Raw genomic sequence first — 18809 nt, 5'->3', positions numbered from 1 at the left:
TAGTGTAGTACCTTCCTTTAATGTGTAAAGAGAGGAGGAAGTTGGGGTTTTTTGTTTCTGTTTAATTTAGTAGGAATGTTGTCTAATTCTGGGGGGAGTTTTTCTGTTTATTAGCTTAAACTGCTCTGAAGACAGTGTCAGTAATTTTCTTGTTCACTGTGTTTGTGATTAGAGTAAGTCAAAATTTTTTCAGGATAATTTCACTGTGTCATTGAGGTGGAATTATTTGCATTTTAAAAGAGCAGAATTGTTACAGGAAAAGTAAAAGTTTCTTATCTATTTAAGATACTAATCTCATTTTAGAGATAGACTCAGCTATACCTGTGTGTTCAGAGTACATACCAGGTGATTTATAGCCATGTTCTAATAAAGAGCTGAAGGGGTTTTTTGGATGAAACTTAAAAACTCCTCTGTCCCTTTGAGGCATAAAACCTGCAATGTCTGTGGAACTTCAGTGTCATGATTAAAATTAGACATACTTGTAAGTGACCAAAACCACATCTACTAATCAGAGAGGTTAAGCAGCTTCAGTGGAGTTTGCTGGCAGCCATGACTGTAGTGCATGTCAGAGACTGTTATTGCTGTTCTCAGTGAGTCATTTGGGTAACAGAGGTCATAATTTAAGTTGTAGTTGTGTACATAAGTACACAGAGCATGGGAACCACCTGTTAACTACTTCTGCATTTTAATATATTTTTACTGTCTATCATTCAAAAATGTATTTCCAAAGGGAGAGGAGCAATCTGAAAGAGGTATGTGCTTATACAGGTAAAACTGCATGTATTCAGAGAGAGCTTTATCTTTCTGATGCCACTCTGAAATATTTACATGACCCTCAGATAATGCATGTGGAATAGACACCATGAACTGTCGGTCAACTTCCAGAAAAGTTGTTCAGTGTTTTCTCAGAAGGCACCATCCTTCAGCTTCCTGGTAAAAGAGGAACTATTGTTTGGAAATAATCCAGTGATCCATCTAATGATTTTACATATCTCAGCACCTGGTGGAAGATTAAAAAAATAAATATATAAACAGCTGCTTTTCTGCTGTTGGTGCTGTGGTCCTTCTGAAACAAAAAGTGCCCAGCTGCCCTCACAATAAGATGAAGAGAAAAACAAAAACTGAAAAAGGCCTTGACCAAAGTCTTAAAATGTTTTCAGGACTCTCCTGCAGCCCAGGACCAGCCTTCTCCTTCATCTCCCTCCGTGCAGCAGGGATGGCCCATCTCTCCAGTCCCCAAGCTTAGGGGTGATACTGATTGGTTTTGCTGAGCCTGCTGAGGAGCTGGAGTCCATCAAGGCTGGTTTATCCATCGTTTCTGTTCCTGGCAGATGCCTCCTAAGACATGTACTGATTTAGGAGCTCAGCTGAACTTGTGTTCCCTGGAATGCATCCCAACAAGGACACTGCCACTCAAAGCTCATACGTGAGCTATTTATTCCCTTAAAATGTGGAGTGCTTGATTCCCAAGTTGCAGCACAACTGTTTTTTTCCCCGAAGTACTTAATTCCTATTTTCAAGACCTAGGAATTTCCAGTATCATATCAGTGCACTCGTGGTGTTAATGCTTTTTTGTTTTTACTGTGTATTTTAGTAAACTTTATGTTCTCATGTACTTTCCCATAGTTTGTTTGAGCAGGAATGTTTGTCTGTAAACTATGCCCAAAAGAGGGGTTAAAATTCTCCAGAAGTTACAGGAGCTAACTGAGGAATTATGAAAGGAAAATAATTCTTCTAAATAAACTTAATTAGGGTTTGTCACTTGAGAAAATCATAAGCAGACTCAAATCTCTGATAATCCAGAACTCTGTATATACAATCTGTTAGTTTGCTTGAGAAGGAAGAGTCATTCATGCTGTGTATCCCAAAATCCAGGCCATCAAGGTCTGTCCCCTGGATGATTAAGACACAGGTGAAAGCTAGCAACAAAAGTAAAAATTTTCAAGTTTCTCTCCATCTTTCCCTCCCACCTGTTGCCTATTTTTAATCCCATCCCATGCTAGATACAGTTGACAGGCACTGATCTAAACTCTCTTAACAATTTGGCTTTCAAACGTGTTTGAGTTGTTTCTTCCAGATCTAGATCTCTCCTTTTTGTTCTGTGGTTTGGCTCTTACTGACTTCTCTCTGCACACTGTGTGGTCCAGAACATTTATTTCACCTGCTAAATACCTATGGGGAAACAATCTTGAGTTCTTCAGGAACTCTGGTTATCTCTATTTGTTCATCTCAAGTTGTAGTTTGCATTGCTTGTGCTGTTGGCTCTCAATGTCATGTGTGAGTCTCTCTCCTGTTAGATGCTGAAGCATTATTTATGGAGTGTTTGTAAACTTACAGGCAGAGTGTCTGGGAATGTTTGGTGTGTTCCCATGGAGCAGAACTGTATTTTGACAGCTGGTAAATGCCACAAAGCCTCCAGAGGCCACTGCTCCCTATCCGCCATTCCTCCACCATTTAGCTGACTTGTGATAGCTGTTCTGCAGACAGGGCTGTGATTGACAATCTCAATTTCAAAATGTAGGCTCTTCCATGTATCTGTTATTTGTAGGGTTCCTTCAGACCAAGTAGTTTTGCTTTCCTCTGTAAATACATATGTTTGAAGTTGAGTTGAGAGTTGGTGTTGACAAATCCTATTTTTAGTACTAAAGTTTCTGTTGTGAGTCTTCACAATTAAAGCACTTTGCCAAGTGTCTATATATCGTTTTATTAGAGCAAACTAAGGAGCAGAGAAGTTAAAAGGTTTCTCAGTGTCATAGGGCATTCAGGATCAGATTCAAAGGAAAACAGTACAGTTCAACTTGGGACCTTGTCTACTTTTATGGCTATTGACACCCCTCCCTGTAGTGGCAGAAATCACCAATTGCTCTCTGCACTCTAATATATCCCCATAGTTTATGTTTGGATGTGAAAAGGAGGTTTCAGTCATCGTTGGTAGTGAGTCCAGTGAATGTTGAAACCTGAAGGAATGCAATGCTGCTGTTTCCTATTTGAGAGGTGCCTCCTGAAACTGAGGCCGGCTGGGCCTTGGCCCCAGGAGGAAAAACAAAGAACCTGGGCTGTAGTGATCCTTGAGGTAAAGGATTTTTTGGTTTTGAGGTGTTGTGAAACTTTTGTCGAAATGATTCCTCACTTGTGTGCAAGGGAATGAGTAAAAGAATGAACATGTTGTAAGGCTGGTCTTGTCATTGGTCTGCCTCTGGGTACCCTCTAGTCAGGTGGGTGAGTAGATAACATGAAACTTGCTAATGATGGATAAAAAAACAGGAAGAGAAGCAAGTAGAATAAATTTAGTCTTTCTATTTTAAGTTCTCTTTTTTCACTTCCCTGGGCATTTCCATTCTCCATCATTCCTTGTATTCAGCTTGGTTTACTTATCATTATTTATTATAGGGGAATTCTGGGGGTTTTCAGGGTAACAGCTTTGTAGGAAAAATAGATTTCACTTAGCACTGTGTAGGATATCAGCTGAGAACTTGTCATTTAAGGTGCTACTGACATCACATCAAGCCTGGCCTGTAGTCTTCTTATCCCAAACTAAAATGCAGTTCTATTCCTCTGCCCTTCAGCTCTTCAGTGGATTGTCCTTGAGGTTGATTCAAACATCCCACTTTTTCAAAGGCCCTAAAAAGGAAAAAGTTTTTGAAAAAAATTCTTATAATTTTATAAAGATATATCTCAAAGGTGGGTAGATAGTGTACAAACTTCCTGAGATTCCCCTTGGATATTAAGTTTGGTAAATTTGTTTCAGATTGAAAAAAGGATGTTGGACGGGAGCTTTAGGAAGTGCAGTGCTTTAATGAGTATTTGTAATGGCAGAGTACCTGTCTGTGCAGTTCTGAGCTGTGTCCTTACTCAGCACTCTGGGTCTTTGGTTTATGAGTAAGCACGGAAGTTGGGAGTTTCCACAAGAATTACTCACGTCAAGGAGGAATCCTGAGAGGCTCATCCCTGTCTGGTCATGGAAGCAAATTAATTAACCTGCATGCATAATGCATATTTCCAAAATTGCAGACAGATTCTTGAGTCTCTTTGCTGTAGGGGACAGGAGGAAAAATTCTGAATATAAATTCAGCCACTGGTTGCCTCAGAAATGTGTTGAATTGGTGTTAGGAGCCTGTAACCTGCCATCCTGACACCTTGCTGAAAGTATAATATTCACTCTTTCTGTTGAGTGTTTTTGAAAGAAATGGTAAAAGACTTTTGAGACTTTAGATGCTAATCCTTAGCTATGATGAGGTATTGCTGCTAAATAGCCAAGCCTGTCAGTAACCATTTGTGCAGCTTCACTTTCTGGTAGGTATGTGATGATAGGAAAAGGGAACAGAGGAAGGGAGGTCAGCAGTAAATGGGTCACAAACCAAACCCTGATCTTTTGACTCTCGCATGCCAAGATCTGAAATGTAGTGCTGTGTTCTACTGAACTCCATACAACTGCCTGCAGTGGCTTTTCCTCTGTGTAGCTCATGTAACTTCACTAGGAGATGCTGGAAGAGTTCAAACTGTACCTTTTAAACTTGTTACTGAAAATTGTTTAGAGATTCTAACCATTCTCTGTTTGGAGAACAGAAATTAATGTTTTCATTGTAGAGCATCCTCAAAGTTTGTTCTGAATTAAGCAAGAGCCACAAAATATTTACTGACAAGAAAAACCAAACTGAACAGTGTTTTCTCTTCTGTAGGCAGAGTTTATTGTACTTGCTTGTCCTAAAATTTAACATGGTGTTGGAAGTTAGTTACAAACAATGGAAACAGCTCTACCCCACTACTGCTAAGTCTCCTAAACTGTTTTTGGATTATGCAAGAGTACAGATTGATGCTTAAAGTGCTTCTATTTTAATTTTGTGTTCAAAGATTGAAAGTAAAACTAGATAATTGCTCAGATCTGCTTCTGGGGAGGGTAAAGAATCTATTTCTTGGGCAGTTCCAACACTATGTGTCACTGCTCCAGAACTGTACTAAATACCTGTAGTATTTGTTACTTGTTATAGCTGAGTCTTTCAGAGGTGGTAGCAACATGAGGAGATTTTATCAGAATAACTAGAGATTTAAACTCTTGTATCTCCTAATGCCCCAATTTAAAAGTATTCTGATGTTTAGCTACACTTCACTGAGCCTTGTAGCCAACATTAAGCATTTTGAAAGAGGTCAGTGTACAAATCCAGTTGGCTGTGATATCAATTCCATGCATTAAGGTAGGTTAATAAGAATATGATTAGCACAATTTTTAAAAAAATAACTATTTTCAATTTGTCTTAATTCTCTAATGTCAGATGGGTGTTTTCTGCCTGTCCATCATCCACTGCAAATGAATGCTGTTGCTAGAAAAATGTTACTTGCAATAACAGGAAAGAATCTTACCTTCACCAGTTTTTTCTTCTTTATTTCTTCTTTGAGAAGTTGTTGTTTTATTTCTAGGTACCCTTTTACCCTGTAAGTAATGGTAGGACAGATGCAGACCTTGCTCTGGAGGTTTCTGTGTAGTTTTTGTGGGTAATGTCTGAAGTCAGGCCACACAGAGTTTATTCTCCATTTTCCTTTTCAACTCTTCCTCTGGAAAAGAAACTGACAGCAGCTTGAGTAGTTTTTTATTATTTACTTGAGATGTGTAAGTTGTTACTTAAAATACCATATTTTTTTATACTCAACTATAACCTGTAATCCTGACAAAATAAGGGAAATAGTTCTACCACTGAGCAAATACTGCATGACATACACTATTTCCAGTATTTCCAGTAATGCTGGAAACTTTCCTCAGTTTCACTTACACAAGATATGGAAGTTAAATTTTGCCTTTTGGCAAGGGAGCTGCTCTAAGTAGTTTTATATGTTTGGTAGTCAAGATTGTATCAAACTTTACAATATTCAATTGGCACATGTTGGAAATCAAGATGGCTTTATGCAGTATTTTCCTCATAACATTTTAAAACTAAAAAAAGCCCTGCTGCTTTGGTGGAACATAATGTTAATGAGAGGAGGTAATTATGACAATTACTCTCCTTGCTCAGGATATCCGATCTTTGTGCGTGTGATCCATATTTGCGCACCTCGCCTGCTGCAGGTCCTCCGTGCACCTCGGAGATGAAGGTGGGGTGCTGACAGCTGCAAGAGAATCGTGAGGTGCTTTTCTCCTTTGACATCTCCTCAGATGAATTTTAAGCGATTTTCTGTCAGAAATAGGTTTCATAACTTCATTTTCAGAGGTGGATTTCATTTTAGAGCAGTTAGGAAAACGTTTATGCTCTGCTTGGAAAACTGCATCGGGGACAAGGAGATACATCATAGGAGCATAAAAATTATATTTACCACACCACCTTTTAATTAAGCATTTTCAAAATATAAGCAAATAAATTCTTCAATATTGCTGTTTTTCAGGTCTCAGTAAATATTTTAATTTTTTAATAGTCCCACAGGAGCAGAGTGGGGTTGTCTGTTCAAGACTGGAAATGTAGCTGTCTGCAGCTCTTTCCCACAAAACTGTAATTCATTGGGCTGAAGTTGATTTAACTTCTGTTTACTCAGTACTGGGAACTCTCAAATTATCCAAGATGTGGACTAACTTTTTGTAAGAAGTAGGTTAGGAGCATCTATTTACCTCTTCTTAATTGCGTGAATTGCTTCTCAGTTCTGGTCACAAAATGTGTCTGTGGGTTCAGCTGTAATTGCTAATATGAAAAAAGCATAATTTACCCCAGGATTTATGTATTTAGTGCTGTAGTAGAAGCAAATATCCAGACCTGTGGGGAAATGCCAGCATCCTGCGGCCTGGGGAGTGCTGAGTGCTGCAAACCACGAGGCAGAAAGGGATCCTGTTGGGCTAATTTGTGCTGGGTTTGCTGCAAACATCAGGAGAGCTCCTGGCCAGCACTAACTACTCACTCATTTTGCTGCTTCGTGGAAGTGAAAGGTATTTCAGATAGACAAAATGCCAAGGTAATTACAATTAAGCAAGCTGTGATTAAGCAAGCTGCATGGTAAACAGTGTGAAAGAGCCTCTTGGCATTGGAGAAGGGAAAGAATCAAGGCAGTGTGGATAGCACAAATTCACAGAGGAAAGATTTGGAGGCAGGACTGTGCAGACCATTAAGGGTAGATCTACTCAAACAAATGACACCATGTGGAAAGAGAATTTCCCACTCAGCTGCCTGGGGACCATCTTTCCATGCAGGAACTTTTGCATTTGGAAGTGCTGGGAGCATTCTGGTTCCTGTGGGCTTCACTCTGTGACCTCCCTGCCCCCTTTCAAGCACTGGAAGGGTTGGGGAGAGCATTGTGCCATGGTGTGTGCTACTGCCTCAGGAGCGGTGGGGCTTTACAGCCCTTTGGTTTTCCTCCTGAGTTTTTCTGTGCCAGTAGCAGCTGTGCTCCATCCCTTTTAACTGAATGATCTCACAGAAAAACCCAAAAACCCCCAGCCTGCTGTCACCTCCAGTATCCCAGCGTGGTTGGAAAGCAGACCATTAGGCTGTGTCATTTCTATCAAAAAAAGTTGCTATAAAAGTTATTGTAAAGAAGCACTTCTATGGCAGAAGAAACATGTGCAGCAAAAAACCCCTCAGAAATAATTGGAAGGTGCAGGGAAAGTGACCTAGACTTTAACTCATTTATCCATTTAGTGATGGAGAAAGTGAGAGGCCATAATGAGCCAGGAAAGCTTGTCTGTAGGAAAATCATTGAACACTCTGTTGCTTCTGGGGATTAACTGGGACACGAGAGTACAACTGTAATCAAAGATTTGTCTTCAGTTACTTTTTGGATAATCTGTAGATACCCTGGCAAGTCAGTTGCACAAATCTTCCTGAAAGTATTTTTTTAGACAAGTAATTAAATCTGTGTCTTGTTTACCAACATGTTGATCAGTGCAATGACCCAATAAAGTAACAAAGCAGGTGCTGACTTGCAGTGTTGCGAAGCGAAGTTCTTTGGTTATTTGGTTTGTGTTTCTCTGTGTGTGTGGAGCTTTGCATATGAAAAGCAAAACGCTCATTTTTAAGTGTTTCTCCAGTTTTTAGTAGGATGAGCACTGGAGTGGAAGCTGGAAAAAGCCATGGCAAACAATACACACTTAATAATTTGATTTGCACTGTCCAGAAATGTGACAGGCATTCAGGCAGTAGAATAACATTTCTGGAAGGTGCCCAGAGGTTGTTCCTGACAGCGTCCAGTCCACACAACTCTTTATGCTCTCAAAACATAAAATCGTTGAGCATGTCCTGACATGGTTGTATTTACAAACAAAGTTCTGGCTTATCAGAAGCTCCAGGGATTTTTGTTTAGCTATTTCTTTGTCATTTACTGGCTTGTGTTCCAGATGTTTCAATGCTTAAAGGCTTTCTTGGCCCATAAGGGTACAAAAATGATGTGTATTTATTCATTTACTGGAAAATCATTCAATATGGCTATTAGCAGACATGAATCCTAAGTGTTTAGATCCCTCAGAGTGTGGAGTTTATATGTTTAAACCACAAAATTCAGGAAAAGGTAAAAAAATAAGTGCTTGCTGTTAACTTCTTATCAGGAGGATTAAAAAAAGAGGAAATTTAAAGTGGTATTAAATTGTACATCTCACCCTGAGTTTACAACTTGTTATGCAAACTCTGTGCTACCTTTGAGTAACCCAAATTTCTCTTGAGATCTATTTGTGCTTAAATTCAACTTGCTGTTAATGAGCTGTGCCTGTTCTCTGTATTTTTGAGAATGCCAGGTCTGCTGTAGAGCTTTATATGCTCATTTCTTCCAGAAGGTGATTCAGAGGGGAGGGGACAGTTAAATGTCATTTGTGGCTCCATTTTCTTATCTCTTTTTGCAAGTCAAGGGCTGAACATTGAAATTACAGCAGGAGCAACGCTGTAGTAATTTAAAATAAGTTTTGGTTATGTTTGCTTCTTTCCAATTTCTCCTGATCAACCATTCACTATTTAGCATCTCCCTGTACATCCTCAGTGGAACAGAGCTGTGCTTTTCTCTCTTCATTGCAGAAGAGAGATCACAGAATCACAGGTAGTGATGCATGTACAGCCTCACTGTTTAATTTCAGTTTATAAACCATAGAAAAAGGTCTTGATTAAGTTGACTAAGATTGGTTATTTACATTTCTTTTTGGGTTTTTGGCTTTCACATTCACAGTAATGAAACAACCAGAACAAAAGAACAAAGGGATGATTTCTACCTGCCCTGAGCAGCCTCTGAGTGCCAGGAAATAGCAAGAGGAGTATTGTGCTCAGAAAGGCAGATCCAGCCCATCTTAGAAACACAGAATGGTTTGGGTGGGAAGGGACCCTCAAGGTCATCTCAAAAAGCCGAACCAAACAACCCAAATAATGCCAGATGCAGTCAGGAGGGTGGACTCGATCTATTCCTACAACTCCATACACAGTTAATGAGCAAAATTTTTGGTTCATAGCACTTGTACCCTTTTAGTTTAAAAGCCTTGGTCATACCCATGGGCTGAATTGTGTTCCCTCTAAGGAGGTTATCTGAGCAGCAGCTTTCCAGCCTATATGAATGATGATACAGTTCTCTCAGCTAATGAATATTCTAGTTTTCCAGATACTTAGAGGATTAGGTCATAAGTGCTGGCAGTAGGATAAATTTTTGACTTGGAGGCTTGTGCACTTGGAGAGGCACTTTGCATGATCTGCTGATGTTTTCAAAAGAGCAAACTAAAATTGTTTTCTTACTACAATGTATTAGAAGGCATTCTTTATAATTCTGTTGAATGTCCAGTTTCTTTATTTCCATTTTTTCCCCTCTTCATGGTTCACCTAGACTCATTAACCCAGTACATTTGAACTAAGAGAAAATAAAAATTCCTTTTTATCTTAAACTGTAGTTGACTTACTATCTTTATGGTATTTGGCTTTTTCAGTGTGAAGGAAATTCAGTGGAAAATACAAAGAAACTACCCAAACATAAAACCTCTCCAGTGTTTTGAAGAGAAAGGCAGTGTTTTCTGTTTGGTACGAAAAGATGTTGTTGGCATTATCTGTTATTCTTTCTGGGAAATACATCTCAATTTCCAGGAAGCTTATAACTGAGCAGAAAATCACAAAATTCTGGAAGTGTTTGGATTGGAAGGGACCTCAAAGCTCATCCAGTTCCAACCCCTGCCATGGGCAGGGACACCTTCCACTACCCCAGGTGGCTCCAGGCCTTGTTCCAACCTGGCCCTGGACGCTCCCAGGGATGGGGCAGCCACAGCTTCTCTGGGCACCCTGTGCCAGGGCCTCAGCACCCTCAGAGCCAAGAATTCCTTCCTAATATCCCGTCTAGCCCTGCCCTCTGGCAGTGGGCAGCCATTCCCCCCTGTCCTGTCCTTCCAGGCCCTTGTCCAAAGTCCTTCTTCAATTCTCTTAGAGCCCCTTTAGGCACTGGAAGGCCAGAAAATCTTGGATGTTATAGTGGATCCTAGATAAAAGTATTCATCAAGAATGAACTGGAGGATGGGCTTGGCATTTATCTCCTTTGTTAGAGAAGAAATATCCTACTGGAGTATGCCTGAATGTGGATCACTGTCTGCTTGATCATGGTAACTAAACAGTTACTGTACACTGGGTTTTCTTTGGCTATTTTCCTTTGGCTTGGTCCTTCTGAAAGCTGTGAGTAGTTCAGCTGTCCTCATGTACTGGTTGTTACAAAAAGGTCCATGAAGCCTTTTGCAGAATGGCTTGCTTCCTCTGGAGAACTCGTATTCACATGATAAACTTGATGTGCAGTGTTGCAATTCACTTGTGCTGACTAAAAGCTGCCCAGTGTCTTGACCATTATTGGGGAAGTGGGAGCTGATCAGGAGCTCAGATTCAGCACAGCTCCTTCAGTGCCCTCCTTAATGACACAGAGCCAGAGCTGGTGTAGAGCTTGGCTACCGGCCATTATTATAGAGAAGTGTAACTTCATCCCTTTCACAGAATAGGTTTTTTCCTCTCATGTGGAAGGGATTGTGTTACTTAATTGAAGGGAAAAAACCTCAGCCTCTACTTATTCCCCATGTCAAAGACAAAAAAAAAAGCTTCCTAATTAGACTTAAATTATGCATTGCATAGAGGAGAGCCATGGTTTGCCTCCTATCAAAACATTTTGGACATGCTCCTATTTCAGAGTGTGATTTGTTACTAATGAATGGTTCGTTCACCTGGAGCCTCCTAAGGCTCTGTCCAGCCAGCCCCGTTGTATTAATCCTTCCAAAATGTTGTTTCAGCTGTGCTCAACAAATTATACCAGCTTGTGCTATCAGAAATAATTAACAAAGTCTTTGGGCTTCAGGCAGCCTTTCTTCTCCTGTGTGTTTCCAACGTGTGATGTTTGGGTTTGAAATTAAGGAAGGGGATTCATTTGCACTTTGTTTCAAGCTTGATTTTGGCAATAGTGACTAACAGTGGCCTGTAGTGTTCCATGGTTAGTCCTGTGTGTTCACAGAGGAAGGAGAACTCAGGGCTCTAAAAAGAAATATTTAAATGGCTAATTCTTATGCACTTCTAAAGAAAAAACAGCTGACAGTACTTCCTCCTTCTCCCCACCAAGTAGTGGTTGTGGAATATTGGAAAAGCCAATTGTTGCTCCAAGTGCTCTCTGTTTTCCTAAGAAAAAGGATGTTTGGTGTAAAATGCTAGTTTTATCTTGCAGCATATGCATGTGACAGCCTGGCCTGCTGCCTATTTCAGAGTCCACAATTTCCTCCACTTTCTGATCTTTGAGTGTAAAATTCAGATTTTTCATCTTCAATGCACTTGAAGCCGCTTTAAGAGCAGTCAACTCTTGTTACTGAGTTACTCATGTTATCCTACTCTCAAATAAATTGGGCTCTGTGTCTTCCTAAAAGCTCCCAAAATCGGGTCTGCTTTACCTCCTGCTTGCCTCCAATATGCATCCCCCCTCAATCTGCATCCTCTTGAGCTTCCAGGAGTTTGTGCTGTCAAGATTGAAAGAGTTTCTCTGCTTAGAAATATATTTCTGGTGCTCATATTTTGAAAAGCTTCTCATTGTAATGATAAGGGAAAATATCAGTAATTATTTTTGCCTTGAAGGGTGTTGGGGAAATACCAGCAATTTAGAGAGCAGCCACAAATTTGGGCAGTTTGGAGACAGCTGAACAAAGAAGAGTGGAAACTTGGAAATATCTGTGCTTCTGGCCAAGGGGGATGAAACCAAGGAACATCTCTTGCTACATGGCTTATCTGGATAGATTCTTCTCCAAACTGTTGCAACACAGGGACAGATTTTGTTATGTAATTGTTTCTGTTTCTGGACTTGGCCTAACCCAGCAAAAGCAGAAGTATCTAAAAGAGAATATACTTGGGGGAGGAAGGGAAGGAAATGGTAACTACACTTTTTCCAAGCTAAGCTTAGGAACCATTCTACTTGTACTTTAAAAAAAAAAATTAAAAGGACAATATAAACCCCAAAACTTGCATCATTTACACTGGAATTCAATGTATGAACTGTCATTTTGAAATTATGAGCCAGAAAAAAAAATCATTTGCAGTAAGTTTAACAGGAAGTAAATTGAATTGTGAGTTAAATTTTTTGTTGCCTTTTTTTACTTTTCATAGAGTTGTGTAATAATTTTAAAACATTTTATGAAGATACACTGTTTTAGAACTATTACTGCAGAAATTCTACTTGATTGGGCTGTTAGGCTGTTTTAAAAGTGCCCTTTTTATTCTTGTCTTTCTGAAGATATCTGCACTTATTTAATATCACTGGATGAATCTATTTTGCTTTCATGAGTATAGTCCCACAATTCTAATTCCTAAATTAAACCATTCATAGGACATAGCTCTACCTTAATGGCTAAACCTAAATGACAAATGGCTACACCTAAATAAAAGCACAAGTGATGCTACTGCAGGGGCAGTATTTTTGAAGAATTCTTTTTTTTTGCAGGGACCTACATGCAACATGTCAGTTTAGCTCTGAGAGCACCTGAGGATAACGGGGTTTTTTGCTCTCCCTGGTGATTGTGAGTGTTCAGCATCATGATGTAAAGTGTTTTGAAGTGGGATATAAGTTTTTAGGGTTTATTTGGGTAGCAGTAGTGCCTAGGGAAGTCCAGGTGATAAAAGCTGCTGCTATGTATCTTTTTGACAAGGTTCATAACAGCAAATATAATAAGCATCTTGTAAACTGACTTCATTTTTAGATTGACTTTTACCTACAGAGCATCAAATAAAGGCCAGGGCTTGAAACAGAACCTGCAAAAATTCTCTGTAGACTAATCCTAGCTGTGCAATGTAGACAGTGGTTAGCACCATATTCCTTTGGTTCAGTGAAATGTCCTACAGCACAGATACTGGTTTTCTCTCTTGGACCATCAGCTGAAAGGAGTGTGGGTTGTCACACATAGGAACAATAAAAACACCCAGTCTGCACAGGTGGAGGATGCTAATCCCTCTTCCAGCATCTTTATTTGCATTACACAATCCTGTATGATTGCCATGCAAGCAGCACAATCACCTTTGCAGGCTGTACACAAAGACCACAGAGAACTTTGTTCCTGAGTTCAGAAGTGCTGTGGGGGCAATAAGCTGGACAATAATTTGGTGCTGTCTTTCTTGTCTGTTGCCAGAATAGAGGACAGGAAACCCTTGTGTAAAAAAGGTTGGATATAATCTATACTTTTGCATCCTAAAGAAGAAAAAGTTACTGCTTCATCTTTTCAGGGAAGAATGCATTGTTTATGGGGTGTGGTGCTGTTGGTGATTCCCAGAGCAGTTGTGTGGCCCCGGAAGCAGCCTCAGCAAGGATCTAAGCAGCAATCAGGCATTTCATGGCACCCAGAGCAGTTCTGTGAGACAGCATGGAACAGCTGTGATGCCTTGCAGCTTTACATCCATCTGCAAACCATTTCACAGACTAATACAAGGAAATAAGAGGCACAAACCTGCAGGGGAATTTTCTCAGTTGTATTTCTCTTGGATCCATGGTCCTTATCAGTGATGGAACAGCCTGGCTCTGTTTGAGCCCATTGGTTTTCAGTCTCTTCAGTGCTCTGTTGTCAGCCAGTGTCAGCGTTTCCTCCAGATCATCCACTGCTTTTCCTCCAGATCATCCACTGCTTTGATGTGCCTTCCTGCTTTGTGTAAAAGTTACAACCATGCCTTTGTTTCTGGGCTGTGTTAGGGCTGGCTTGTCCTCACTGTTTATAACAAGGCAGAATTACAGCAACAAAGGAACCCTGGCAAGCACCACCTTCCCCCCAGCCCCTGAGAGCTGGGCACTGTTGGAAGGAGAAACACTGCAGAATTTACCCTTTGTCCCTTTGGTCTCTGTGAACAAGGTTTTTAATCTAATGTGAATTTTGTGCCAGAAAATCTCGATAAAATTCTCCTTGGAATATTTAATATTTTAATTTGCTTTGAAGGTTTCTTTAAAACTGCATGTTACAAACACAACAGTGGGAAAATTAAACATTTGTTCATCTGGCAGGTGTTGACATTGATGATGTGAAGATGTTTCCAGTTTCCCCCCTCTCTCTCTGTAGTTAATAATAACACTGTTGATTTTCTTTCCATATTAAATAATCAAAAACTTTCAATTTTAAAGCTCAGTGGAAAGTACCATGGACTTTGCAGAATCTGTCCCTGATAGCATAGAACATGGGTTTAGTTTGCATTAGAGACGGTCAGGGATCCTTGACAAAGTGAATGTTGTGCAGGACAGCATCTGATGGTGTCTCTAAACCACCAGGTGTGGCCACCACCAGGTATTTCATCTCCAGTAATGTTACCTGGAATGTTTTTCCCTTCATTTTTGCAGGTTTTTTTCCTTCAGATTGTACTTTGACTTTGAAACTGTTTGAGATATTGAACCTGTCATTTAGACTTGCAGTATTCTTGGAGCTCACATCTCAGTTTTTCCACCATTTGGTTTGGATAAAATCTTGCCCTTTAGGGAAAACAGTTTGGCTTTAACACTTCATAGCTGCAGTGCAGATTATATGAGTAGATTTTACAATCTCCCTCAATTCAAAGCTGGTGTTTTGCAGCAGTTTCAGTTCTTGACAGATACAGCCTTTAAAACAAGAGTCAGCACTTGTGCTGTCACTTCTGTAACAGTCACAGAGACTGGAGGTGGACTCTTGTCCAAACTGCAACAAGCAAAGCCTTTCAGTGTCTTTCCTTCTCAAATGTGTTCTCACATGAGTGTACTCAGCAGGGATTTTGAGAAACTTTGCTGATTTAAAATTAATCTCTTTCACTGAGTTTCACTGCCAAAAGCAGTTTTAGTGGGGTATGGTTTTGTTTACAGCAGTGCAGCTGATCCTTGTCAACTATCTCACAGTACATCTTAGCATAGGAAAGGATCAGAAGATGTATTTGAGGAGCAAATCCAAACCCTCCTTTCTCACTTAACCTCTCTCTGTCACAATGTAGTCTACCACATATAGTGAAGAGTTTACATGCAGGCATTCAAGATCTCTACATCTGTGAAAAATGCATATAATGTGTAGGAGTGGAGAAACTTGGCAAGAGCAGGCAGCTGCTGAGTTTGTTTGGGCTCTTTTTAAGCTCTTGTTAAATGTAAAAGCAAATAGTTATCTTCTGGTTTCCACTGTGACCTTGGACTTTGAGCATCATCAAAACCTCTGGGTTTTTCTTCTAACTGCTGGGTTGCTTGTGTGTAGCATTTCTGAGTGAGAAGTGAGCACGGGAGATGCACTGAAGCTGAGTACAATGAAACTACAACAAATAACCATATCCGAAACTATGAAGCAGAGGTGAAAATATAGCATCCAAATGTATTTGGCCATTGGAAATGAGAAAGGCTGTGGGATTACTCAAAATTTGTCTGCATTGTACATGGTTTATTGTCTCTGATAACGTGGAAATAAAAAACTAAGTCCTGTCTCAGGACTAACACTGGCTTGAGTCACGTGGGCTGAGTGAAATCAGTGCAATTGTTAGTTTAGCTTTGTCAGTGCTTTCCAATTTTTTGTTCATATAGTCAAAGGCTTACTGGAAATTGTGACTTCTTGCTGGGCTGTCCCTTACAGCAGAATTCTCCTGTGATTCTGTTAAAGAAACCTTCCAGTGGGAGCTCCATGTTAACCTACCCAGTTTGTTTCTACCTATGGCCTCACTGAGTCTTAGAGCTGTTTCCCAGAGGTGATCAAGGCTGAAATCTGGTTTCTTTTACATCCATGTGGAGTAGGAATGATATGTGATCTGCTGCTGGCAAGTCCTGTAGCTGATCACTGGGGTGTAGTTCTGAACTGAGCATAGAGTCTCCTGAGCAGCTAAAATATGTTCCTCATTAAAACTCTTGATAAGCATTATGCTTATATTGCGTTTGTGAAAGTGAGCTGTCAGATGGTATTTGTTAATTTTTACAAAAGCTGTCTATTTTTCTTTCTTTGTGAGGTCACCTCCATCTCCACTCTCATCAAATGGTGCCCCAAGCTGCAATAAGCAGTGGAGTAGTGTGGGAGGGTTATTGCTTGTGAGTCTGTGTGAATGAGAATTATAGTCGTGGCTTTCTGTTCTTCAGGGGGATAAGCAGTGGTGCCAAGTAATCCTAAACTTGCTTTCTAACTCTTGTTTTACTCCATAGAAAGAGAGTGGGGAAACAGTCAGTTAAGAAAAAAAAAACTAACTCAATAAAAGTTAGTCACAAAATTTTTCCATTTATTGAAAAAGGTCCCCACATGGGGAGAGTGTGAGATGTGCAGATTATGCTGTCAGGAGCTATATGCTGTCTTGCTGCAGAGACTTGATTTTAGTCTTTTTTCTAAATGACTGTAAGGGCATTTTTAGAGATAGAAGAGAAATGTTAATTGTTTCTCAGGTCAATGTCTTTACATTAAAAAATGCCAGCACGTGCAAGATTGCTTGACGTGTTCTTCCTAGTGCTGCTTGACTGAGCTGGTTGACAATCTTCAGTCAAAAGGCCAGCTCAGCCCAGTTTCAAGTCTCAAGTTCTTTTCCACCATCTCTTCCTGTTAGCTTGTTATCTCTTTCCTCCTAATCCCTCCTTCCTTGCATCCCTTATTCTCCAAGTGCACTAGCACTGCTTTTCTCTCTTAGCCTTTGAATAAATCCTTTTTGTGTCACAAAACAATGTGACATGCAGGTCAAACTCCATTGCTAAAGATGCTGTGAATTATAAATGAAATCTACTCTAAATTCAAGAGCTCTTAAATTGGGGGAAGACTGTAATGAAATACCTGTTTGCTGAGTGAGAAATCACAGATGTTTTGAATTCTTGTGATTAATTCCTGACACTTTAATACAGCTGGTGATACAGTAGCCCTGGAGCTCTTTCTACCTGTTCCTCTTCTCTTTGCTGGCATCATGTGCAGGTTTGGAGGCTCCCAGGGTTGATCACTAGCTCTGGATGCCTCCTAGGATTTGTGAATTGCCACTGAAAGCAATACAGGAAGAGAAGCCATGTGATTGTAGCTTCAATAGAAGCTCTGATATCTGCTGGGAAACGTGTCACTTTATTACATGTCTCAGACCAGGTCTTTGATTTTTATTTCTTTCTTTCCACATAGGCTGTGTATCATCCTGAGCAATGGCCCCCTTCCTACGGATATCTTTCAACTCCTTTGAGCTGGGACCTGTGCAGAATCAAGGAGAACAACTACAGCCTTTCTGTGCTATCAAGATGAAGGAAGCTCTCACTACAGGTGAGGTTACAAATGGAGATGCTTTCTGAATATCACTAAATTTTTGAGAAATACTGTAAACCTCCTTAATCTGTGAATGGCAGTGAGTCCTTCTCTTCTTGTCATGCCAAGCACTTCAATGTGAGCTTTTCTTTTGGAATGGGAGAAAGAATAATGGCTGTTTTCTCTACCCCCACCTTAAAGCAAGGTTTCTTTATTAGTACTCAGGACAGGAAGCTGGACTGCAGCAGGTTTGAGGGAACAGAAGTACAGAGCAGCAGATGCTCTTTATGGGCTTGTAGGATGAGAGGTGCAGTTTGTTATTGTTGAAGTAACTGAGGTACTTTGGCTGAGTTGTTTGCTTGAAATGACTCACACTGAAGGTCCTCTTAGCACAGAAACACAGAATGAGCTGTGCTGGAAGGGACCCTCAGTGATCACTGAGTCCAGCTCCTGGCCCTGCATGGCCATCCCCAGCAGTCCCATCCCCGTGCCTGAGAGCGCTGTCCAAGGGCTTCTGGAGCTCTGGCAGCCTTGGGGCTGTGCCCCTTCCCTGGGGAGCCTGGGCAGTGCCCCACACCCTCTGGGAGGAACCTTTTTGTAAAGCCAACCTCAACCTGCCCTGACATGACTGCAGGCCATTCCCTCAGGTCCTGTCACTGTCACCACAGAGCAGAGATGAGTGCCTGCCCCTCATCTCTTCCTCTCCCCTCAGAGGAAGTTCTAACTGCAGTGAGGTCTCCCCTCAGTCTTCTCCAGCTGAACAGACCAAGTGACTCACCAGGCCCTCAGCCTTCAGAGACCTCATCTTTACAGAAACTGGTCCAAAGGTTTGTAATGTCTTCTGACATTTAGCTAGAATACACCACTGCAGCCAAACAGGGAATTGCTGTACTGGGCCAGACTGCAGCTCTAATTCTGCACTGTGGCTCTAGAGATTCACAAAACATCAAAGAATGCAGTAAAGGGTGAAGTTTCTTCTTCCTCACAACATGATTGCTCTTTTCCCTTATTGTTGTGGGTAAAAGCTGCATTTAAACTTGAAATTCAAGGCATGGTGCCTTTTCCACAAAGTGTTGTCATCTAGCAAATGTTCTAAGCTCCAAAGAAGTAGTTTCCTAATCTGCTGGGAGAACCTCTGAAGAGATGATGTTGAAGGTGTTGCAGCTGCCAGAATATGTGGAGAAATGAAAGTAATTTAAATAAA

At 40.6% G+C, this 18809-nt stretch overlaps 1 protein-coding gene across 2 annotated transcripts in view; it reads left to right on the top strand.

Moving 5' to 3' along the window:
• PRKCD (protein kinase C delta) overlaps positions 1 to 18809 on the top strand; it is a 60341-nt gene that overhangs the window by 17095 nt on the left and 24437 nt on the right. For both annotated transcript variants that reach the window (XM_036390755.2, XM_036390756.2), the window contains exon 2: positions 17489 to 17623. In XM_036390755.2, coding sequence (XP_036246648.1) covers positions 17509 to 17623 — 115 coding nt within the window. In that variant the 5' untranslated portion in view covers positions 17489 to 17508. The remainder of the gene's footprint in view (positions 1 to 17488; positions 17624 to 18809) is intronic.

This window comes from Molothrus ater, chromosome 11, assembly GCF_012460135.2.
Source record: "Molothrus ater isolate BHLD 08-10-18 breed brown headed cowbird chromosome 11, BPBGC_Mater_1.1, whole genome shotgun sequence".
Classification (NCBI taxonomy): Eukaryota; Metazoa; Chordata; class Aves; order Passeriformes; family Icteridae; genus Molothrus; species Molothrus ater.
The sequence above is the reverse complement of the archived record's forward strand: the minus strand, read 5'-3'. Positions and strand labels throughout refer to the sequence as shown.